The 24,716-nt window shown below is 41.3% G+C and overlaps 1 protein-coding gene across 7 annotated transcripts in view; it reads left to right on the forward strand.

Moving 5' to 3' along the window:
* Positions 1 to 24,716, forward strand: part of ARMH3 (armadillo like helical domain containing 3) — a 131,046-nt gene that overhangs the window by 8,047 nt on the left and 98,283 nt on the right. For all 7 annotated transcript variants that reach the window (XM_062001508.1, XM_062001507.1, XM_062001509.1 and 4 more), the window contains 13 exons: positions 753 to 809; positions 946 to 1,092; positions 3,222 to 3,329; positions 4,381 to 4,473; positions 5,337 to 5,411; positions 6,104 to 6,190; positions 12,349 to 12,405; positions 13,432 to 13,475; positions 14,649 to 14,709; positions 15,693 to 15,739; positions 16,404 to 16,479; positions 19,101 to 19,194; positions 23,970 to 24,071. In XM_062001508.1, the coding sequence (XP_061857492.1) occupies positions 753 to 809; positions 946 to 1,092; positions 3,222 to 3,329; positions 4,381 to 4,473; positions 5,337 to 5,411; positions 6,104 to 6,190; positions 12,349 to 12,405; positions 13,432 to 13,475; positions 14,649 to 14,709; positions 15,693 to 15,739; positions 16,404 to 16,479; positions 19,101 to 19,194; positions 23,970 to 24,071 (1,048 nt within the window). The remainder of the gene's footprint in view (positions 1 to 752; positions 810 to 945; positions 1,093 to 3,221; positions 3,330 to 4,380; positions 4,474 to 5,336; positions 5,412 to 6,103; positions 6,191 to 12,348; positions 12,406 to 13,431; positions 13,476 to 14,648; positions 14,710 to 15,692; positions 15,740 to 16,403; positions 16,480 to 19,100; positions 19,195 to 23,969; positions 24,072 to 24,716) is intronic.

Consider the following 24,716-nt stretch of genomic DNA (forward strand, 5'->3'; position numbering starts at 1 on the left):
GCATCTCAAATACTGTGTTCAGTTTTGGGCCTCTCACTATAAGAAGGACATGGAAGTGCTGGAGTGTGTCCAGAGACAGGCAACGAAGCTGGTGAAGAGTCTGGAGAACAAGTCTGATGGGGAGTGGCTGAGGGACCTGGGAATATTTAATCTAGAGGAGGCTGAGGGGAGACATGATCACTCTTTGCAACTCCCTCTGTACAACTACCTGAAAGAGAATTGTAGTGATGTGGGGATTGATCTCCCCAGTAATGAATGATAGATCAGGAGAAAATGGCCTCAAGTTGTGCCAGGGAAGATTGAGACTGGAGATTAGGAAGAACTTTTTCACTGAGAGGATGATCAGATACTGGCACAGGCTGCTCAGGGAGGTGGTGAAGTCCCTGTCTCTGGAGATACTTAAAAGATGCATAGCTGAGGTGCTGAGGGACATGGGTTAGTGATAGGCTTGGCAGTGTGAGGTGAGGGCTTGGACTTGATTACCTTAAAGGTCTTTTCCAACTGAAATGATTCCATGATTGTATTCTGTAAATATTTCTCAAAAAATAACCCAGAAAATAAACTGATGCATCTCAATTGAGAGCTGCTTCTGTTTGTGTTTCAAGGAATCTGGGTAGACAGAGTTCTGTCCTGTGAGACCACTGGTTATCCAGTGGGACGATGCTGGTTCTGAGCTACTTATGAATTTCTTTTAAATTCTGACTGACTGGTTTCTTCATGTTTGCTCTCTTAACTGTTCCTTTTCCTTTCAGACAGAGGACCCCAGTAAATGCAACCCTAGGTTTTGGGAGGAACTGTTTCTCATGAAGGTAACAGGAACTGAACATCCTCTGTTTTGTTGCTGCTGTTCTGTCTCTGATGTGGCAGACCATCAGTGCAAATACTTGCGTTTTCGAAGGTGTCAGTGGTTGTATAACATGTGTGAATTGCTTCTTAACCTGACAGGTCAACTTGGAATATCTAGAAGGCAAGCTGGAGGCTCTGGATGGGGAAGAGTTAATGAAGATAAAAGATAACATCAACTGCTTGTTTCAGCACTGCATCCAGGCGCTGGGTGAGGAGCACCCAATCAGAGTGGTCAATGCATTACAGGTACCACACTGAGAGACAGGGAATGATCTCTTTTGCTTCTGATGAGACAATATATTTGCTGCTGGTATCAAACATCTTGTGCTCCTGAGGAGAAGTGATATCTACAGAGCAGTTGCTACTTATTGTCTGTGGAGGTTACAATCATAGTCTCTTTAGTCTTTGAAGAAAATTTGTGTCAGAATTGAAGAGGATCTGGTGATGCAGGATGAAACATGGCAATGGGAGGACAAGAGGGTCACACTACAGACTGTCAGTCTGGGAGCTCAAGAGTACTCTGTGTAGCTTTATCTGTATGCTGCTTTTTCCTCTTGTCCCTTATTTCAGCCTGGTTTTTGAATTTCTGTATGAGTTCAAAATGAAATAAAGCCCTGGAGAAGTTAGTCTGAAATCTATACAAGGGACTGTCCCTGCTGGACACTTCCTAATTGGAGCTGTGAAGATTTATCATCCAGAATTAACAAATATTTTCCTGCAAGTTGCCCCTTTGTCATCCCATGTCTTGTGCCAGAGGCTCCACTCCTCAGTATTGATGTTATTAGTTCACAGTCTGATTGATTTTTACACTTTGGTGAAAGTGTTTGTCTCAGCTTCTCTTAGCTGTAGAAATACAGGATATGAATTTCAGGTTTGGAGAAGTCACATGAAGGAGATATTGGACACACAGTAAGCTGAGGGAAGTGGATTTAAACCAGAATATTTACACTTCTGACATAAAATCTTTCATTGTTTTATCACCATTATTATTAGTTTGAAAAAATGCTATTAAATTTTGTAGTTAGAGCTACACAGACAGACTAGCCCAGCCCTGGATTCCCCAACTTGTGTTCAGATTCTTGGCAAAAAATTAGGCCAGGGCTTCAGTCTAGAATTCTGCTGTGTGAGTGTAAATAGGAACCAGTTAACACATCCTGAGCTTGAGCTGTGAGAGCCTTCCCTTAATCAGACTGTGTTCATGTGGAAAGTGATCCTGAAGCCAAAACTTACTCCGGCAATCTTGTCTTGAGAGTCACCATGGTGACTGAAGGTTTGTTTAGCCCAATATTCTGTCTCTGACAGTTACGAAAGAAAGGATGTCTACCTTGTCCTTTTGCTTCCGTTTGGTTCTAGAGAATTCCTGGTTCCTTGAGGTCAGTTTGTCTCTAGCTTTTGATCTTCTGAAACTAATTACTTCTCACAAGTGAATTAAAGCTGCGTCTAAAACTGAAGTGGTTGTATTCCTGCTCATTCCCTGCTTCACAGACCTGAAAGGTGCCTAAAGCCAAAAATCATCACAGACATTTCCCTCTCTTGGGGCAAATGAGGCATTTGCTGCCCATAAATTTTCCAGAGCGTCTGCTGGAAGCACAGTGTGCTGCTACCTCTGTGTTGCCAGTGATCTCTGAGAACTCAGCGTGAATCGTTAATCCTGTGCCTGCAACAAGTAACATGAAGGAAGCTATGTTTAGTGGGAAGATTCTTGGAGGTAGTTAGGAAAACTTAAGTTGCCTAATAGCCTTGGAGATTTTTTTCCTTTGGTTTTCCTTTTTTTGACACAGAGACAGTTTATTGCTCAGACTTCATATAGCGATGAGGTAACCAAACGGAAGCTTGTGCTCTGTAGCAAAAGCACTTGCTGTGTGAACAGGCATAATGTGATAAACTAGGTTGTATGGATGTTGTATGGTTTGGCATGCAATGATTCTGAAAAGCTGTAAGGCACATCCTAAGGCATTTCTGTCCACATACTGGACACTACTTCTACCTTACAGTTTCCTGATCAATATCTTTTAACTTAGAGACACACTATTAGCTGTTTTCCAAAGATCATGGTCCTGTCTGGCGCAAACTGGGTCTGGACAGAAGAAGCAGTAGGATTGCTTAGCCTCAGAGAGCTGTGAAATAAAGGAACGAACAAACAGGAAAGGTATGGCCAAAGTTTGGGGATTTTTTTTGAGCTTTCAGCATCCAAGATCCTCCTTAGAAACAACAGAGGTAGAAGAGACGTCAGACAAGATGTACAGCTTTGAGGCTGATGGTGTTCATTTAAATATCTGTGCTTTGCCAGTGCTAGGAGAGGGTCTTAGGGAGGGTTTTGCTGTTGAGTTGTAGATGTTGCCTTACATCTTGCCCTCTGATTTTTCCCTTTGCAGACTTTGTGTGCATTGATTCGGGGTGTCCATCAGAAGAACAAATCCACTTCTGGGTTTGACATCATCAACATGCTTGTGGGTTTCGATAAGGCGGAGCTGTGTATGAAGGTGAGGCTCTGGCAACACAGAGAAACGGTTTGCAGAGCAGCTATTTTGCAGGGGCAGGGACATGTGGACAGATGTATCTACCAAGGTGCAGCTTCTGGTGGAAATATTCCAGCCAAATATTGCAAACAGTTGTCTTGAAGTTCTTTATCTGCTACTGGCACAAATAACCTGGGATCCCCATGTTAGTTATATAACAGAGGACTTTTCTTAACCATAGTGACTGCACAGCATAGAACTCAAGGAAAAGAAAGAAATCTTAAGGCCAGAAAAGGCTGCCACAGGCCATTAGTACTTAGTATTGAACCTTGTACCTTGGCTTAATTTTTAACTGGTGGTCATATCCTGTGTTCTCACTGCTGCTTTTCACTCTAAAGTTGTTGAGTTTTGGGAAGTGGCAAAGTAATCAATGATAAAGCTGGATTCCTGATGTAACTTTCTTCTCTCTATGAAAAGTAGGAATTTTTCATCTCTGCAAATACATTTGGGGAAAATATTAAACAGTAACTTGCTTAGCAGAACTACACTTTTCCTTTAAGAGTAACGGTATTACCTGTAACTTAGTATTTGCAAAACAATTATTTATGAGGATCTGTCAAACACCTATACAGGATCTATTTTTAATCATATCAAATATATGTAGTATTAAATTCAAGGTGTGCTCCTTACAAAAAGTCTCCTGGTGTCTGTAAGTGAAATGGAACATTGAAAAGAGAAAACACTGATATTGCTGCCTTGCCATAAGAAAAGGAAGATCATATTTGTCAAACTTAGAATTACTTTGTGAATAAAATCTGTTGTTACATGTATACAAACATCTCTGGTGCATGCAGAGAAAACTCTTGGAAGATGATGGTAACATTATGTCTGGAGTTGTTTGTAGTCATTCAAATGTAGTTAACACAAAACACTGTTGAGGACCAATGGCGTGGCCGTGGCCTGGGTAACAGTAGTAATGGCTCAGTTACTGGTTCTGGGATAATGTGGATTTATGGATTTATATTGGTTCTCTTGTATTTGGGTCTTATTAAAAAATGTGATTGTTGTTCTTTAGAATCTGATGGAGAGCTTGGACTCTCTCCTCTGTGCAGAAGGTTCCGAAAGCCTCAAGAGCTTGTGTCTGAAGCTACTTCTCTGCTTAGTGACGGTAAATAAGTACCAGCTGTATAATAACTTCAAAGCTTACATGAGCAACACCTTGAGGGATGGAACTGTCTCGGAACTTGAGCAGAATGCTGCGGTGTGAAGCTCAAGAAGGGAAAAGGAATTATGAATGAGAACAAAAGCCAGCTCAGTGTGTGCATCATTGCTCTGACCATGATGCCAGTACAGGCTAGCAGACAGTTTTCACCACATAAGATAGGTGCCAACTGGGGTAGAAGGGGAGAGTTACAAGGGGAAGTGTTGATTGGATTCACAAGGTTTCTTTAGGGACAAAATATTTAAGAAATCTCAGATAAATGGAAAGGGACTTAGAGGAGAGGAATTGAGGGAACATGGGAAGTGTGGAGTAGACAAGAGTGATGAGGATGTGAAGAATGAGGAATGGCCTCCCATAATCTCTTGGAGATGGTCAACTGTGAACTATTTTGTCTTCAATAAGAGATAACTGGGTGTGGAGGAGGTCTTGACTGTCCTGTTTGTGATGGGAAAGAGCTCAGGGAAGCATATGCACCTTGTTTTTTTTATCCTCTGCATCCTGTACAGCAGTGTGCTTCAGCTGATACTGGCTGTTACGCAGTTATGCAAATATCAATCTGCAGAGGAAAGGGGGAGCTCTTAGTACATGGATCACAGTTCTTGCCAGAGAGAAGGGTGGGAGGCAGGACAGATTTCTTTTACTTCATGTCTAGCTTTACTGTTAGTCACACCTTGACTTACTAAGTGTGAGATTCTGGAGAAATGTGTCCATCTGGTAGTAGAACTCTTATGTTCCCAGTGTGTGCCAGAGGTAACCACAGTATCACAAGAGGCTTTGGGTGAGATTTTAAAACTTGTGTTTGCACTCAGGTGACAGATAACATTAGCCAGAACACCATCCTGGAGTATGTGATGATTAACAGCATCTTTGAAGCTATTTTACAGGTAAGGGTTCTTCCTTCTACTGCAGAGGCTCCTCTTTCATAGTGAGAGCTTTCAGTGATCCATTTGGTTCTCAGCTTTTGTAGTGCAGCATAGCTGACTGGCACTCAGTGTTTCTTCCATTCATAGCTCACTCAGATTTAGGTTTTTTAGGTATTTTTTAATGCTGTCTCCTCCTTACTTAATCTGCTGTTTTTAGTCACTAACGAGTATTTAAAGCGTTTCTACTTGAGACATTTGTACATAGATAGAAGCTGAGCAGATTTCTGGGCTAATTTCACAGAGAATTCCTGTGTTGGAGGAACTTTTCCAAAAAGCTGTCTGGATATATTGAGGTTTCTTTCTGCTCTTTGATAAATTGTACTTTTTAGAAGTGGAACTGGGCTTGGGGAAACCCAGAAAGCTTGCACAGATAGTGTTGGTGGTGCACTGAGTCACTGTCCAGTGCTATTGAGAAGTATATTTGCCCTTTATGCCCAGATATGCCCAGAAAGCCTGTGTGCATCCTCTCTGTGATAAATAAGATTCTTTGTGTACAGAACTTGTTGGAAACAGACACCCACTCAACCTTAAATGTCCTCTTTCAGTTAGGACGTAATTTGCTGCTAACGCGTGTGTTTCATGGCCACTCACTGAGAGTCACTACAAGTTTCCTGAAGCACAACTCAACAGAACAGTGTCATTATTTATTCTAGATCCTGTCCAGCCCTCTTAGTCGCAGGGAACATGGTTATGATGCTGTTGTACTTCTTGCCTTGCTGGTCAACTACAGGAAATATGAGGTAAGTGTTCTGGATAACAGAAACATCACTTCTCTCTGCATTGTTCATGTATGCTGGGCTCTGGGTTATTAAGGCAGCTTCCTCTGTAATTTTTTAGTAGCACACACTGGAATATTTATCAGGGTATGAGCACAGAGCTACAGAAGTTTTGCAAGACAGTCACATTATGCCAGCTGTATCTGTCTCTGACATCTGATCAAATGTGTGTGACAGTCACACAGCTCGTTTTGTGCAAGCACTGAAGAAACTACCAAGGGAATTTGCATTTCCTTCATGAGAGTTTTCTGAGAAAGGTCCTTTTGGAAGAGTTAGTGTTGTGTTGAACTTGCATGTTTGCCTCTCTGTGTGTGACTGTGTGGTTATACATAATCTCCAAGGTGAAATGAGCTGTCACTCATCTTGGGCTTCAGACTGAATTTACGATTCAGAACCTGATGAGCAGACTGAAAGAGCACAGATCCCCAGAAGAGATGGTGAAGCTGTGACCAAAGAATGAACTGAATCATCACAGCTAGAATTTCCAAGAGAAGTCTGTCTATCTGACTGATTCCTCTCTGAGAAACTTCTTTCATTTTCCTCCTTCTAAACTGACTGTGCTACTCTGTGATGTATTCCTATCTTTTTTTGTATTATTCATCACCTTGAAAAGGAAACATTTGAAATGTCAAAAACCCACCTGATATAGTCTTTTTTTTGCATGAAGCATGATGCTTTGATGATCAATATTTTTTCTTCCCTATAATTAAGATTATCTTAATATATGGAAAGTTCTGGAATGCCCCCTCCTCAATGGAATTACTGGGAGAGGCAGGCTCCAAAACTTACCTGGTTTTATAATAGATCTTGTTGTGATCTGTTGTTAGACCCAGAGAATAAGCAAAGACAGAAGCTACATTTGGTGTCAAAGTAATCCCTGTTAGATTCTCATTCCCATAAATGTTGTCAGAATCATAGAATGGTAGGGGTTGGAAGGGACCTTTAGAGATCATCTAGTCCAACCCCCTGCAGAAGTAGGGTCACCTGGATAAGGTCGCATAGGAACACGTCCAGGTGGGTCTTGAAGACCTCCAAGGAAGGAGACTCCACCAGGTTCACATTCAGCAATCTGTGCCATGGTATCATAGATCAGGAGCGTGCAGTTTGGTTTCAGTGTGTGGTCATGAGGCAAAACTGTTGGAAATGATGTGGATAGGTTTGCTCATGAGATCAGACTGGAAAGACCAGAGGTCTCTTTGCAACATTTAGATCAAGAGGTGGAGAGCTGTGTAGTTCCATCCCTGAGCTGTGGATCCCTGCATGCTATAGTCTGTGTCCTTACTGAGGTAGAGTGCTGTGAGTGCATGAGATTTACCCTCTGCTCTTTGCAGTCGCTTTCTGTAGATTTGGTTGGGATGTAGTGCTTTGGAAAACATTGTCCTAGATGTGCACCCAGAAAAGAATTGTGATGTTGGTTGAATAGTACAATCCAACCTGAGACAGATGTGTATCAAGGGGAATTTCAGCTTGAGTAGTTCCATCTGGAAAGGTTGAAAGCAACTTGAAGAAAGGTTTTATATGATGGCTGCCTGACACTGCCCTTTGTAAGCAACACTACGAGCAAAGCCTGTAGTATTGCGCTCATCATCTTTTTCCTTGAGTAGCTGCTCTCATTTGCTGTTTTTTGGCCCTTAGAGTCAATTTGATGGTTGTCAGTGTATTGTAGCATACTTTCATTCCTCAAATCCTTTAGAGTTCTCCTTTTAGTTAACTTGCTGCAGTTGATAGGCTCTCTTTTGTTCTGAACTTCAGTGGTTGTTAAATTGTGTGTCCAGCTGCTTTAAAAAAAATCTAATTAGGCTGTAAATTCATTAGTTGACTATGATTTTGTGTCTGTCTTTAATGTGAATACCAGTGTGTTTTGCATCAGAATGTTCTTTCAAGTTTTTGGGATGTGGATTTTGTAGTCTCCTCTCATTCCCTGGGGAATATCTGCCCATGTTTTCATTACCAGGGTAGCTGAGATCTTGGCTTGCTCGTTAACTTATTTTCTAGGAGTAAAAATTAATCGTATGTCTTTTATGCAGAACCTGTAAAGAGGTGTCCATGATCTGAAAACTAATAAAAAAAGTTGATCCAAGTATACAGTTATTCAAGTCTTCATCTGTATTATATTGTTTTAATCCTAGTCCTGATTTCAGAGAAAATATTTTTTGCCTTGATACTATATGAAAGAAATGTAAAAGAGTAACTAAATAATTGACTATATCAGGAAAATGGCATAGCTAAGAGTACATAAAAGGCTGCCAAACAGAGAAAATGCTGTGAGGAAGAGTATTTCTTTGCTCGCTTTCTCAATGTTTTAAGGGATGGTTGCTAGGATAGAGAGTTAAAACATAAAATCAGGTAGTGACTTTTCAGTAGTTAGATTCTGTGGTAATGTCTAGGTGGAAATTTCTTTGCCTCACGTTCAACCTCCTAGAATTGTATATTGTGTCTTTTGCTAGGCAGAGCTGAAAGAGATTAGTCAAAATGTGGGGTTTTTGTCTTTGTGTGTTTGTCTGGTAATACACAGTGTATCCAACTTGCCTCTCCTTGACATAATCAACTACAGGTGTAGAGACATTTATTAACATTGAAGAGTCCGAAAATTCCTATGTATATAAAAACAACCAACCCTCACCAATTGAAATATTTTAAATCAATCTCTCTAACAAAAAGAGTCATTTTTCAAGCTCCAATTCCCTGCCTGCAGAGGAGATGGCCTTGTCAGGGCTGGCAGCAAAGCTGCTGAATCATCCCTGGTGAGTGTTCAGGGAAAAGTCACGCGAGGGGTGATCGAGTGGACTCTGGGCTTCCTTCATGTTACAGATGTGAAGAGAGGTTAAACACCTAACTAGGGATTATATGTGTTCAGCTTGGCTTGTTTTCTGCTTTCTTTTCCTACCCCAAAAAATATTTCCTGTTAGTTTGTGTTGAAGGCAGAAGTACGTTTTGGGGGCATGGAGATCTCACTTGCTTTGCCAACCCTGTGTGCTGCTTCACATAACACTCACTTTGTATGACATGTCTCACCTGGGGATTGCTTTAAAAATTGCTCGGTAACCAGCTCCCCTGCAGTTTCCACCTTCATTTGTATGGGATTGTTGGCATCTAATGGTGGGTAGTTCATGGAATACATTACTGAGCATTCCCAAGTCCCAGAAGACAAGAAGACCTTAATGCTCTAGTGTTTGTTACCTGATGGCATATGATAGGAAAAGGCTTGTGTTCTCTGAAGAGCCAAGAATCACGTTTTTGAGTTCTTTCTGGAGGCAGGTAGAGGCAGAAACTATTTCCAAGTTTGTGTAACCACTTCGTTGACACACTTTGAAGATTTCAGAATGCTTATCAACCACTTCCCAAGGCTGTTGCATGTTTCTGCATGTTGTGGAGTGGCAAGTGGAATTTAGATTTCAAAAACTTTTTTTTTCTGTGATTCTCACTGAGAGGGAAACTGAAACAGCAGGATTACAACAGGGAAGCAGTCGGGGAGTATGGAGTGGGCTCAGAGGTGCTTTTACAACTTGCAGGTTGCTGATGTTCCTCCTTGATGTGCAGGCTAATGCTCCAGAACAATAACTGACACATTTCCAGACTGAAAGACACTAGAAACTGCCTTGTCTCATATAGGTTAATATGATGTGTAGATTACACTGTTTAGTCATCTGTCTAAGGAGTTAGGGAAGCCTAGAGCAGGCATGGACTGTGTCAGGGGAATGAAATATTTCAGACAGGAATTGTTAAGCAGACTTCTGCAGATATGGAAATGGCAGTTGGATAGATAGAGAGCAGAGATCTGTAGCAAACTAGGGCATTTTCCTGACCCTGTAGGCTATGCCCTGATGACATGTTGCTGCCAAGCAGCTGGAGACATGGAGCATGTGTGTTGGAAAGTCAGGCTCATCAGGAGCATGAAGAATTGTTCATAGGCTGGAGATAACAATGAACGCACTCTCCCTCTCTTTCTGTGATGGGACAGGGTGTATGGCTAGGTCTCAGGGCAGCTTGGTGGCATTGGTCAGTGTAGCTTATTCCCAGCATTTGGGAATTTGAGTAACCCTGCAGCCTCTAATCCAGGGTGGCTGTACTGCCGGTTGCCTGGGAAAGCCCCACCACTTTTACTGATTGTGAGTCACAGGCTGCCTTCTCTTCTGTGTGAGCTGCAGTGTGGAGAGTTTGTCCTTGTTGTCTGAGGGGAGCAAGAGAAACACTGAAGTCAGCAAAACTAGCATATATTTACAAGGATGGATTTTAATCTCTATTTAATTACAAATTTGTGAAGCTTGCTTCTGCTTTATTGACACCGAGTAAACAATTTCTGAAGAGGAGTGTGACTGTACAGAGACCATATCTTGTTAATCAATAAGAGTCCTGCTCCAGCCTGAAGGAAATGTCTTTGCATGCTTTGTGCACAGCTGGATTCTGTGTGGGTTTTCTGTCTCAGAAAGAGACAGCAGACAGGGCTGTGTGCTGCTGGAGGCAGGCTGACACACCAGCTGAGCTTTGATTTGTTCTGATTAGTTTCTTTTCTGAACCAAAAAAAAAGTCTGATCCTCCCAAAGCAGCAAATAATTGTGAGAGTGGTGTTTTCTGATCAGCCTGATTTTTAACCTGCTGTCAAGCAAATCAGCTGGATAACCATGTAACTTGTAGGGCCCTATCCAATGCATGCTTTGTGGTTTTTTTTTTCCCCATCCACTTTGGACTTACTACATAGATAAAACTTTTTCTCCTCTATCTTTATTCCAGATCATCTTTGTTCATTTTGCACTGACACATAAACCAGGAAAAACAAATGTAAATTGCTAATAAAAAAATACTTCTTAAATTACTAGGACTTACCTTTATAGATGGAGCCATTGTGCTTTGTTCAGCTAAGTTCAAGGAATTTATATTCTCCAGAGCCTTCTAGCTCTCGGTAGTGTAAACTGTTAAAGTGTTGATCTCTAACCCAGCAGCAGATGAGTCTGTAACATTGTCATGCATTCCTGAGTCCCCCTTCAAGCATCTTTGCAAAGTGTTGCAGAAGGGGGATACTGGAATGGTAATGTTCAGCCCCAGCTTCACTGCTTGTTCCTGCTGTGTAGAATCATAGAATGGTAGGGGTTGGAAGGGACCTTTAGAGATCGTCTATTCCAATCCCCCTGCAGAAGCAGGTTCACCTAGATCAAGTCACATAGGAACATGTCCAGGTGGGTCTTGAAGACCTCCAAGGAAGGAGACTCCACAACCCCTCTGGGCAGCCTGTTCCACTGCTCACTCACCCTCATAGTAAAATAGTTTTTCTTATGTTTAAGTGGAACTTTTTGTGTTCCAGCTTCATCCCATTACCCCTTGTCCTGTTTCTATCTACTATAGAAAAAAGGGATGTCCCAACCTCCTGACACTCACCATTTAGATATTTATAAATGTTAATAAGATCACCCCTCAGTCTCCTCTTCTCCAGACTAAACAGCCCCAGTTTCCGAAGCCTTTCCTCATATGAAAGATGTTCCAATCCCCTGATCATCTTGGTGGCCCTGTGCTGGACTCTCTCCAGCAGTTACCTGTCCCTCTTGAGCTGAGGAGCCAGAACTGGACACAGGACTCCAGATGAGGCCTCACCACGGCAGAGTAGAGGGGGAGAAGAACCTCCTTTACCTCCTGGCCACACTCTTCTTGATGCATTCCAGGATGCCATTGGCCTTCTTGGCCACGAGGGCACATTGCTGGCTCATTTTTAGCTTATTATCAATCAGCACTCCCAGGTCTCTCTCTGCAGAGCTGCTCTCCAGCAGTTTGACCCCCAAGCATGTGTGTGTCACAGGTAACAGACTTTCAGGACAACTGCTCCACTTTCAAGACTGACAGATGAGCTAGTAGAGGATCAGAAACTCCATCTCAATAAAATCAGGAGATGTTGTTTTCTCAAAGAAATCAGGAGACTGCCTGGCTGAACCAGTGAAGAGAAGGTGTCTGAGGCATAGCTGCCTTAGTACGTGTTGTGACTCCTGTTTCTTTGTGTGTATTCTGCTTTGTGGGACAGGACAGAGTTTGCTTCCCAAGTTGCTGGGTAAACTGGAAAAGATAATGCTGCTTTTTTCTTGAAGGCTAAACTTAAAATTGATTTTCTTCCTTCCTTCTCCCCTCACCCTGAGCAGTCTGTGAATCCCTACATTGTGAAGCTCTCCATCGTAGATGATGAGGCCACGCTCAATGTGAGTATTTGACTTCATTCCTCTCCACTGCTGGGGAGGCTCTTTAACCTGGGGTGTTAGTGTGATGAATGCAATCATGGTGTCTGGTAGAAAGAAGATCTAAGAATGCTGTTACTGTAAAGACCACCAGTACAGTGGGTTTCTGCCCAAAGTGCACTCATGCAGTAGGCTAGACAGCTCATGATTTGGATGATTTGATCACCAGCTAAATGGTGGGGGTGGTTAGAAAGCTGGGTAGGAAGTAACATTCTGCAGTTGATCTATTATGCATTTATGAACTATCTATACACTATGCTGTCACATGCCAGAGGCACAAGATAGCTTCTGTCAAAGATCTCTCATCCAGTGCAGTGTCATCTGATTTTACTAGTACACAAGTCAATTTTGCTCAGTGGAAGCTTGTACCAGTGTCAGGAGTCTTGCAACATATTTTGGGTTGTAGCCACTGTCTAAGTTTTGTGTCCAGGCCTGGGTAGAAAGTGACAACACACCAGGAAGTATGTGAGGTCTAGACTTAGAAGCAGTTCTTTAGGCATGAAGTAAAAAACAAGCTCCATGCTAACTATAGGGCAAGAATGAGTTAATTAAACGAGCTCGATAGAAAGGATGATCAGTAGCTGTGGAATGGTGGAGGCTGTTTGCAAGGAGTAAAAAGGTTACTAGTGTTTATGCCCTTTATTTTGAAGTCCTGAATGTCTTTCCTCTGACCCCAGCTCCCTTCTGAAGTTCTTGATGCTTTATTGAGGCTTCTTGAGAGAGTAAGCTCTGTCTGGAAGTCCAAGGAGAGTAAATGTTCTTTGCTGAACCTAGCAATTAGATACTCAACTTCAAATGTTGTTGTCTTGACTTTTTAAATGATATTTGTGTTGTATCATAGCGTGTGTCTTAATAGTTCAAACAGCTTCAGGGGAAATTCTTTATAGCATGCTAGGTTATTGTGGGCTGGGGACAGCACTGATATGTGTGTTCAGTGTATTCCTGCATTGAGATTTGCCATGTAAAAATATTGTAATGCCTTTTTTTCAGGGAATGGGACTTGTAATTGCCCAGGCTTTATCAGAATATAACAGGTAAAACCTATTTGTCTCTTGTTTTCCAGTGCATGACAGTTGCTGTACATTTCCACAAACTTTTTTTTTGTGTCAAAGCACTCATTTATCACCTAACAGCCCCAAGGCACCTGGAGACACAGGGAGTAGTCTTGTGCTTTACAGATACTTTGTCTCACTTGTTGCTGTCATTGCAAGTGTAAATGCATCTGTACTAGCTGTGCTGATACAGTTCAGGAGATATCTTGCTGTAGGGGGAGATATCTGTTCTGTATTTTTACTATTGTAAGTTTTACCTCTGTATGAACATTGTGTGAAGTCTTAGTCCCAAAATGAAAAGGTCAGTGATTTGCTGAGTACTTCTCTTTTAGAAAATTGATTTAGCTAAAACATGATCTAAAACAAATGTATCCAGGACTATCCACATGCTGGATCAGAGATGATTAGGGGATGTATGCTCTTGCAAATGATGGGAAGCATTAACTTAGTATGTTTCTAGCCTCTGCTTTATAAGCAGCAGCACAAAATGTGTTAAGTTTTCCTAAGGTATGGTGTGGGATCAGATTCTTCTGTGAAAGAAACAATAAATGACCCTGTGAGCTTGTCCATTCAAATGCCAAATGAAGCAACTTACTTTAAATCTGAGGTACCCAACCTGTTTGTTGACTTCATTTACTCCAGTTTTACAGTTACACTTCACTTACTCTGGGAATGTGGGATCATGCAGGATCAGGCCATGAACCATAATGATCCTCATAATTCCCGCTGGCCATAAAGTGGTCACTTCTGGTTTAGCCTGTAGCAGATGACGACTGAAAAGAAACTGTTCTGTGGTTAATGACTGTGTGTGCTCATGTATTTAACTGCTGTTTTACCAATTCAGGACAAAATGTTTTTTAAGTCATTTGGTCTCTTTCTTTCAGCCTTAGCCCAGGCTGGATGTGTACTCTCTAACAGCACTGGCATTGTTTAATCTTACATCTTTCAGCAATCCCACTTCAACTCCGCACAATTTACAAATATTTTAATACCCTTTGCATCTCTTTTAGTGTGTTCTTGAAAAGCGCTTGTGGATGTTGAAACTTTCTCTATCCCCTATCCTTATCAAATAAGACTGTCTCATAGGGCTTCAGATAAAATAACCCTAGTTCCATTTCTAACCTTGAAGCTTCATCCTTATTCCTTTTTGTTCAGACAATACAAAGATAAGGAAGAGGAGCACCAGAGTGGTTTCTTCTCAGCCCTAACTAATATGGTAAGCAAGGAAACTGTGTTTTTCTGTTCTTAAAGTAGATGCTTTCATGGAAATTCAGCAGAAGGGTGCCTCCAAAAACTCTGAGTTTGGGATGTGGGTTCTGCAGGAGGAGATGCATTGATCCAATCCAAACGCAATGAAAATGGTTGTATTCTGAGGAGTGTATTGTGTGACTGGGAAATCATTTTCAAAGGATGAAATCTCTCTTCTGGTGTTGATAATTGAAACTGATTTTCTTCATCTTCTTTGTTCTAGTTGACTTTATTTCAATAATCACAATTACTTGTTGGACACTTTTAAAGAGCTACTTATTTTAAGAATAACTTGCTGCATTGCAAGCTGAATATTTCTGTGGCAAAGTCTGTCACTAGCTTTAGAGATCTGTTTCTTTCCTGTCTTGTTTCTCAAGCCTGGATATGCTGTATTTACAAAGTAAGCTTGGCTTGTGCAATAAGTGATGTCTGCATTTTCAGAGGGGTACCCTCCAAAGGCAATTGTGAATTTCTTTCTTGTGAAGAGTGCCCACTGTTTTCCTTGTTCAGTTTGGCTTTGGTTTAGTCTGTGATTGAGTTGTAGCCTGTGATCTAACTGGAGAATCTTCCGTAAGTGAAGGATAATACAGTGTTGATAACTGTCTCTCAGGAGTGACTGGATTAAATTGCTACCACTTTGGGGCAAGCTGATAAGAAGTGATCTCTGTTGTCCTCTTACAGAGTCCTAATCCAGGTTGGGATGTAAGATGCAGTCCTTTTTTTTCCCCTCTTTTGCGATTTGTCAGGTGAAACATTGGTCAGTGACAGTAATGCAAAATAAAGTGTGTTTGTAGACCTTCATCATTTTGTATTTCACTAGTATTAGAAAATTGTGTGTGTGCCTTGGATGAGAACACCTCTCCCAGAGCACTTCTGAGTTAAATCTGTGTCTTTGCTGTTGCTTGATAGCTTTCACAAATTCTTCATATGCAATACTCTTTCTTTCCATAGGTGGGCAGCATGTTCATAGCAGATGCTGACGAGAAGATCTCAGTCCAGTAAGTGCACAGAAGTTAGTTCTGCCATGAATGGCAACTCACCATGCTGGTCAACATGATCTGTTCCACTGTGGAGCTGTCCTAATCTAGCAAAGCATATTAGAGAGACGAGTTCTCCTGTAACTAAACTGATACCACATCCCTGCAAGCCATGGATTCTCACTTAAGTGGGAAGGGTGCAGCAGGAGAAGCCACAGCTGAATTGCTTGTAATGAAGTGAATAAAGAAGCACCCTGTGGTTTTTATAAGGCATATTTAACATATGAGGCCTGTTGGAGGTGGCAGATGGGACATGATGGTTTATGCACTCATCCCCAATCAAATTTTTCTAAATCAAGGGACAAGTGATAAATATGAGATTTTGTGGTTTCTGTAGCCTCTGCCCTTAAAAGAAAAGACTTTAAAGGAAAACCACTGTTTGAACAAGAGGGGAAACCTTCATCAGGTAGGGAACAGGTGCTGTATTTGAGCTCTAAAAATGTTTCTGCGTTGTTAAGTACTACTAATAACTGGAAGAATCAGATTGCAGAGACAGAGTTTTATATCAATGAAAAAAACCACCTTTCTCCTTTCAAATTGGCAATGCTTCTGAAAAACTTTGCTTTTGGGATTTTCATCTGATGTCAGCCCTTAGCTAACTGCTTTTGTCTGGTCCTTTCCTCAGAACAAATGAAGCAATCCTTCTGGCCCTCTATGAAGCTGTTCACTTAAACCGGAACTTCATCACCGTTCTGGCACAAGTGAGTTTCAGTGCAATGTTTGCCCATTTCTTTGCAGTGAATGTTTTTGAGATTAGAGTCAGAAAGGAACTGGTGAAAAGATAAGGTTTCTTTTTCTTTCCCTGCATACTTGCTGGAGGTGTAGCTGAGCATGAAAGTTTACAAGCAAGCTAGGGCCTGGATTCATTATACTTTTAGGAAATGCTTGCTGCCTTACCAGAAGATGGGTGACGTTTTGAGGGTGCATCATGGGTTGGAATGAGGCATTTTTCCCACTGAATGGGAAGGGCTGTGTGAAGTGCCTTCTGCACCCTGTTGATACCACCTTTATGAGGAGGATAGAGCCATTGGACTGGTAGGGACGGTTGCTGCAGCTATCAGAGCAATTCGTGTTCCTTTTAAGTTAGAATTGAAGGAAAGAGGCTAATCTGGCTCCAAAGTTGGATGAATTGTCCTGCCTGGGTACTCACAGACTACATGTTTTCTGTTTGAGTATCCCTTGCTCAGGGACTGGCATGTGACTGCTGTTGTTTCAAATACTATTTTCTGTTCATACTTTCTTGGAGAGCCTGACCCCTTTTGATTGGGAGACTGTTACTGGAGCATACCACTCCTCCTTGTGCTGTTTATGGTAAAACAAACAACTTTGGCAGCCTGCTGAGAAGGAATGGGCTACTCCATGCCTCCCACAATCCTCTGGATGCTCTCTGAATGTGCAAAGGTGGTTATGGCTGGGAGATAGATAACTAGTGTGTCTGATACAGTGATCATGCTGTGGCTGGCTGGAAGGACAGCCTGATGTGTTTAAGAAAACCTTCAGGTTTTAGACTTTTTAATTTTGAGTAGTAAGTACTGCTGGCAATCTGAGGAAAAAATACATTAACAAAACAGTTAACACCTTTTCCCAGTTATTTCAGGTCCTTAGTGCAGCCATACTTCACAGGCTGGACACTTGGCATGATGGAGGAGACCTGTGGGGACTCCTGACAGCAGTGGTGATGGGAGAGGTCTGATAGGCAGATGGACTGCCTCTGAAGAAAGCTTCTGTTTCATGATTGGTTAATTTGCTGAGGTTCTCTGCCTCACTTTTCCCAGGTTATTTATTGCTAGCACTTGTGGGTGATTCTCCTCCAACTCAGGCCTTTCTGTGGTCAAGGTATCCCTGAGGAAAGAGAAGTCTTTAGCAGGGAAAAGAGTAGGGCAGGAAAAGAGCAGCTTGAGTGAAAGTTCTTAGATGAAAAATAAAAGGATAAACTAGTTATTTGTGAAAGTGATAGCTGGACTGCCACTGATCAGTGGGTTTAATTGAAGTGGAGGTTTGATGATCTTGGGTGGATTGTCTGTAATCCTTTATTAAAGAGAGGGTAAGGCAGGTCATGCTATCCTTAGAAAAACCACATCAAAGCTGATGAATGCTCTTGTCTAAGCTGATTTCCCTTTCCAGGGACTGCACGAATGGCTACTTGCTGCTGCACAGGCACATAGGAAGTGCAGGGGTTTAGTTTTGTGTTGATGTCTGAAGTGTTAAATGTTTTGATATAGTTCCCAGCTTGCTGGTCCTCAGTTCTTGCTGCTAGGTGGCACCATTATCTCTCAACTGATGGTTAATGTTTGGGGAAAAGAAAGGTAAACACCACAGCAAAATCCATGTAAGCAAACCTGGTTTACATAAGATTTTAAATGGAAAATTGTATTTTAAAGTTTAAATCAGTACCTGTAATGATGTAAAATTGTCTTTGAATCATAGGATGTGTGTCTGTGCTTCCCATAAAGTACATGCATCTATAGTTGCTCATAAAATGAGATATTTTAAGACAAAGTGGAGGATATCCACTTGTGAAAAGCCAACAGAACTAACACCAGTTATATATCCAGCAGTTCTATATCCCTTTTGATTTTGAAATTATGATGATATATTAAAGTGGATGATACATTTATGTAAAACTTGTCCTACGAAATGGACACTTTACTTTGCAGCCAGACTTAAAATAGCATGGCAGATTGCCTACAGCCTCACCAGTGTGGATAGATCCGGAAGCTTACAAAGAATAAAGTCAAAGCAGTAATTAGGCAGGCAACTATTAGCAGAGATGAAGTGGGGAGAGTAAACGACTGATGGAAGCTGAGAGGATCAATAATGATAGTGTTATTTATGTTATGCACTCTTTTCCCACAGTGCCCGGACTTTATAGTAATAAATTGCCATCATCTTTGACTGTGAACAGGTGGAGGACAGGAGGGAGGAGTATTTACTTTTAGAAGGAGAAATAATCTTGAAGGAAGATTTCAAATACACACCCTTGGATTGTTTTGGAGGGAATCAGAAGCTATAAACAGCAGGCTTCTGCATACCTTTTTCCTTTATACACCAGGAAGGGCATGTTATCTGTCTGCTGGGATCAACCACCACTTTCTGATGTATTTTTATGTTTTGTGGAGTAAAGAAGTTGATGTAATTGTTAGATGGCCAAGGTCAGGAAGCATCGCCTTGTTTTATTGGAGGAGAGACTGAAGTTTCTTGTGACTTCATTAGTCATGTGAGTTGTGTGAGATCCTGCGACAGTACACGTAGCAATCAGTATGGCTCGTGCCTAGGGAAGCTATTGACCTGTGTATGTCTGGGCATTTGTGTTTTCTGTTAGAGCCATCCTGAAATGGGGCTGATGACAACACCAACGAGCCCAATTCCAATGACACCTGTCACTCCACTTGGAACCACCCCCCCTTCTTCAGATGGTAAGAAATGTAATGATCTCCTGGAGAAAACACAATTAAAAACCGTAAAATAACTAGCAAAGCATTTTCCCAAGGTGGCAACTAATGAGGTCTGTCTGAAGCAGATGTAACCTGGTAGTGTCTTCCTGGAGTGACTTGCCTTACATGAGCAAGAGTCTTGGACTCAAATTTATTTCTGTTCTGTCTTGTATATTGTTCAATGAAATTATGCTGCTATTACTTCTGGAAACAGCCCTGTCTCAGTATCTGCACCAAGATACACACAGCCCATCAGTTATTCTAGATAGGCTTTTACTTACGAATATTTTTAGTGTCAGATTCTTTGCCTGGGATTATTTGTCATTGGAACAGATTTACAGAGAATCACGGTGGATTCCTGCTTGTCATTAGTGCACTTGTTAACAGCTTTGAATTAATTGGGATTTGAATCCAGCCTGGGTGTGGAGGAATTCCTCCTTCTTGTTGCCTCTTCTCTGACAGGCTTTGCAAATGACCGCTTGCACAGAGATCTTTCTTCTAAATGAGACGTTATGTATCCATGTAAATATTCTTTCAAATAATCTAAAATAAACCCATTTTCCTTTAAGATATGGAGAGATATAGCCCAGTTTAAGAGAAGAAATCAAATGACTATTGTCACATACTTTAATGGCATCCTCTAGGTTGGAAGAAGATGTTTAATGAATGAACAGAGTTCGAATAGAACGTAGTTTAGAAATATTTCTGGGGAAAAGCAGCCTGGGTTACTCAGTTACATCAGCTGTTCAAGTCATTTGATATCCTGGTTAAGGATGATCCTCCTCGTGGATGAATTCTATCTGGTTACCATGGATATTGAAAGCTTCAGTTAAAAAGTCCCCTATGTCTCCAGTCTCCCTGTGCATATAACATAAAATGTGGAGGGATGGGCATTTTTGTAGGCTTCTGTTCAACGTGTTCATTGCAAATGTATCCGCCCACACAACATATTATACAACTGGCAGAATTTGTGCTTACCTACAGCTACAGCTTGCTTGCACTTGCTTTTTTTAATTTACCAAGAAACCCACAAACAAAACAAAAACTCCATTCTGCTTCCAGCAGAGGCAGTGATCTTGTGGAGCTTTGAGGCATCTTGCTGCTTATGAGGTTACTAAGTTTAAGGAGAGGAGCTGATCTCAGTGTGCAGCAATTACACCAGGAAGCATTCTTTATTTCTCTTTGCTGCCACCTTGCTGATCCCTACTTTTAGTTTGGGTTTTTTTGAGGATATCAGCCTGCTTTAGTCTGATGGTGCTTTAGTATTGCTGTTGTTTTAAAGGTATGTCAGAATTTTTCTCATTTTCTAAGGTCTTGTAACTCAGATGTAAAATTTGCCTATGGCTGAAAGTTAGCAAGAGACTTCTTGGCTTTGGAATGAAGAGATTGTTTTTTTCTTCTCTCTGCATTTAAGAAAAGAATGTTTAACTGAGCTATTTTCAAGTTACAGCAACATGTAGAAATCCATCTATGGGTTTCAGATGCTTTTTTTTTAATGCTGAGTAGGATTAAAAATGGATTCATACTCTGGTTTGAAATGTCTCTGGCTGTTAGCCTGTAATGTGAATTAAGACCTTGTAAAGTTCTAAAATGTGTGTTAAAACAATCAAGATCTGTAACAAGAACCAGGATAAGCAGTGATGTGTTCTTGAGAGTGATTTCTTCTTTTTTAAATGAGACTTTTGCTGGAAACTGTTGATCCATAATATGTAAATCAAGTGTGCCTGTCACCATAGTTATCTAAATGTCAGTTTGCTTACTGTTGTTAAATATTCATTCACTGCATTCATTGTAACAGCTCCAGAAGGACCCACTGGGGATATAAATACATTTTTCAGACTTTTAGCTAAATCTTTGAGCTATTCATAATATTGGGGGTGAAAAAGCTTCCAGTCTCATTGCATAGACTTTGCCAATGGACTGGGCATGTTAGCAATGTGTCAGGAGCCCCAGAGCTTCATGATTGAATGGACTACAACAGCTCACGCTTGGTGATGTGCAGCCTTTAGAAGCTAAAAAGCCTCATTATAATTTCTTTGATGTGATTGGAACAACAAGATTATGTTGATCTATTTGGCTTGTTGTTTCTGAGGGCTACAATTTTGTATTCAAGGTGAATGTATAATCCTGAGCTCCATGAGAACCTCTGCTGTGTTCTGGGTCTCTCAGTGCTCAGTTGCAAGAATCCTGTATTTTACAGTTGGTTTGTCTCCTTCATCCTTATATGGTTGTGCTTGCCCCAGTTCCAGGGGTAAATAAGCCTTACTTGCCTCATTACAGGGTTATGAGGTAGAAGGCTTGAATGAAAGGCGTTGTTTTTTAAAGCAGACTTTTCTTTGAAGCAAAATACACTTGCATACAGGATCAAATTACTTCCCCTCAGAGCCCTAAAGTTAGCCATCCAAAAATCAGATGTGAGCAGATCCTTTCTTCTTGCAAGGTCAAAAAGACATCCATGATGAGATTTCTTTCCTCAAGAGCGAGGAAAGCTATGAACGTTTCTGAGGATAAATGGACAAGAGATAACATGGTTCTTAAGATGTGTGTCTTAGTCATCTGCAGAGCAGTTCCCAGTGCAAAGGGAGCCCTATTTTGGGATATCTTTATAACTTGAAAAGGGAGCCTTCTGGCAATCATATTTCAAGCCACCTATGACCTATGTGAAAACTTGTGTGTTTGTTCTGGCTGTCTAGGACAGACACATAGAGCTGGAAAAGATCCCTTTGACTCCTGGAATCCAGTGCCTTGTGCTTGCAGGCATGTCATTGTAGAATCTCTTAAATTAATCAAACTCTGTCATGATTTGTTAGATTTATTCACAACAATTCCCATTGAGAGGTGATTTCAGCATCACGTTCCTTGCAACATAACATTCCACCCTGCATTTCTTGTCCACGTATAGCCATTTATCATGATGTTATCCCTACTTTGGAACACAAGTAGCTCTTTTTCATATGTTGGATTACTCATCTGTATATCTTGCTGTCTCATAAGAAGGGCACTCTTTTCCTCTGATCAACCTATGAGACTTTCTGTAAACTTGCTCAATTATGAGATGATTCTCTTAGAACATCAAGTCAGCATTATTATGCACAGTGTACAAGTCAAGGTCTCACCAGCACCTTGTGTAGGGCATTATCGTGTTCCTGTCTCTGCTGGAAGTGTGCTTCTGGATGTGTTGTAGGACCACATGCACTCTTCAGTGCTTTGTGTTTGGTAGCTTGTCATCTTGTGATCTGATAATGTACCGTGGTATCACAGCGTTTCATTTGCTGCTGGTGAGCTCTCAGTTCCACACGGAAAATAAGTCTCTGAATTCATGACCTTATGGCTTCATGTTGCATGTATTATCTGGGTCTTGTTTTCATCCCATTCTTTAAGCACAGACTGGTCTTTCTCTGTGCTTACACATCCCAACTTTCTGTGATTAGCAGCTGCTTCTTGTGTCCTGGTCACTCAGAAAAAAAGAAAACCTGTCTAAATTAACACTGAAGGTATTCAAGTATGAACTTCTTCCCAGACTAAGAATTTATTCAGTTGTTTCTCCTTTGCCAGATCTTTGATGTATTTAAAATTTCTATATTCTTCAACTCTTGGTTTTCCACACAGGGCTGTATTAGATACTTTACTGAAGTCCTTCTGGATCAGCTCCATCAGTTGTGCTTTGGGCTTTTTCTTTTTTTTTTCTGAGCTAATTTATCTTAAATGATTTCAGACTTATCTGGCAGGATCTGCAGGTGAAAGCATGCTGCATTTTCCCCACTTATCTTCTCCCTTCAATGTTTCTCGTAAAGCCTTTCTGAATGAGGAGGCTGAGAATGGCCTTTGTGGACAGCTCAGGCTCAGTCATCAGTAAAAATGGGGCTCAGTCATGTGATAGAGGTTTGACAGCTCATAAACTCAGTGCTTCAGATGGTACATGGGAAGTGAGCAGGAGGCACATTGTGCAATTAGCTGAGTAATTGAGGTAGCTTCTTGTACAGACTAAGACAGATGATGTCCAGTCTCAAGGTGTCCAAAGTACAGCTGCTGGTAACGAGGAGTGTAGCCTAGAGAAATGCCAGAGAGCTGCTGTTCTGCTGCAGGTATGGAAGGTACATTTCTGCTCCCTGTGGTGTTGTGATTTCTCTAGCACAAGCTGTGATTGGTTCTGCTGCTTGATTTTTCCAAAGCTACTCTTCCTACCTCTCTTTTCTGCCATTTTGTTTGTGCAGTAACTGTTACATTACACGTTACTCTGTGTTGCTTCTGTAAGAGGGTCTGTTGTTGGGAGGGAAGAATGGAATTGATGTCCATCTTCTGGAGCTGAAACTGCAAAATGACCGAAAATGAGAAGGGTCTTTTCTGGGCATGTTTCCTTATAAACTGTGAATGGTGTGAATGTTAGCTGTGTTGGTTGTAAAAATTAATTGGGCATCAGTGAGAATATCTTGAGCTCCCTAGTTTGAGAATGTTGAGTGTTAAAACAGCAGGCTGATCTCCCTTGAAGGGGAAGTGAGGCTGGGAGCAGGACAGAGGAGGATATCACTTTACTGCATACCACAACCTATACTTAGAGAAGCAGAAATGGTCTCTGAGGGAATGGTACCAGTCTTCAAAACAAAATATTTGCTGGGTGGTCATGAAGGAGTAGTAGGTCAAGTGACTCTGCAAATAAACTGATTCTATCCGAGATCTCTGTGTCTGTGACTTGTTTCTCTGTATACTTATCTCTTGCATTCATGGAGGGTAAACGTGTCTTATCTGCTTTGTTCCAGTCATAAGCTCTGCAGAGCTGCCTTTGGATGCTGATGTGCAAACTAGCAACCTGCTGATAACCTTCTTGAAGTACAGCTCGATTGTGATGCAGGACACAAAAGGTAAATAAATTCTGTTGATGCAGCTGTGGATGCTGCAAGCAGGGCTTCTTGAAGTCAGGAGGACATAAGAACGTGTCTAGTGACTCCGGAACTAGAAGTCAACCGTAGTCCCTGCAGGGGACTGAAGATTCCACCTTTTGAGAAAATGAAATTATTTCTTACTGAGAGATAAGAGTTATGAGACTAGGAGAGACCTAATGCTGTCAGGAGAGAAGTAAAATAGGGAAAGGGTATCATAATAGTACCTATTAACCAAGCCTGTCCCTATGCAGGAGGTGTGAGTATCTGATTCCCAGCTTTCTGTCAGAGAGAAGAAGTCATATATAAAGAACTATGTTTTTAAGGACATTTATAAACTGACTTAGGAGGCAAAGCTTGGCATTAGGAGGAAATATTTCCTTTGGTACTTGCTGGTTACATAGGCAGCCCTTTAAGTATAAAGAAAACAACAGTAACTTAAACTGTACTGGCAGTAATTTGCTTGAGAAGCTACATTTCCATGTTGTGCTTTTTGTTTCTCCTGGTAGTTTTTGGAGGGTTAATTTTAGCTTACTGGAGGTGAAGTATTGCTTCATCTCCTGCTCAAGGTACTCAAGGGTGCTGTTTTGCCCAGTGGTTGTATGTGCAGGACCACAGTGTGAACAT

The sequence above is a fragment of the Colius striatus genome, chromosome 8 (genome assembly GCF_028858725.1).
Source record: "Colius striatus isolate bColStr4 chromosome 8, bColStr4.1.hap1, whole genome shotgun sequence".
Lineage (NCBI taxonomy): Eukaryota > Metazoa > Chordata > Aves > Coliiformes > Coliidae > Colius > Colius striatus.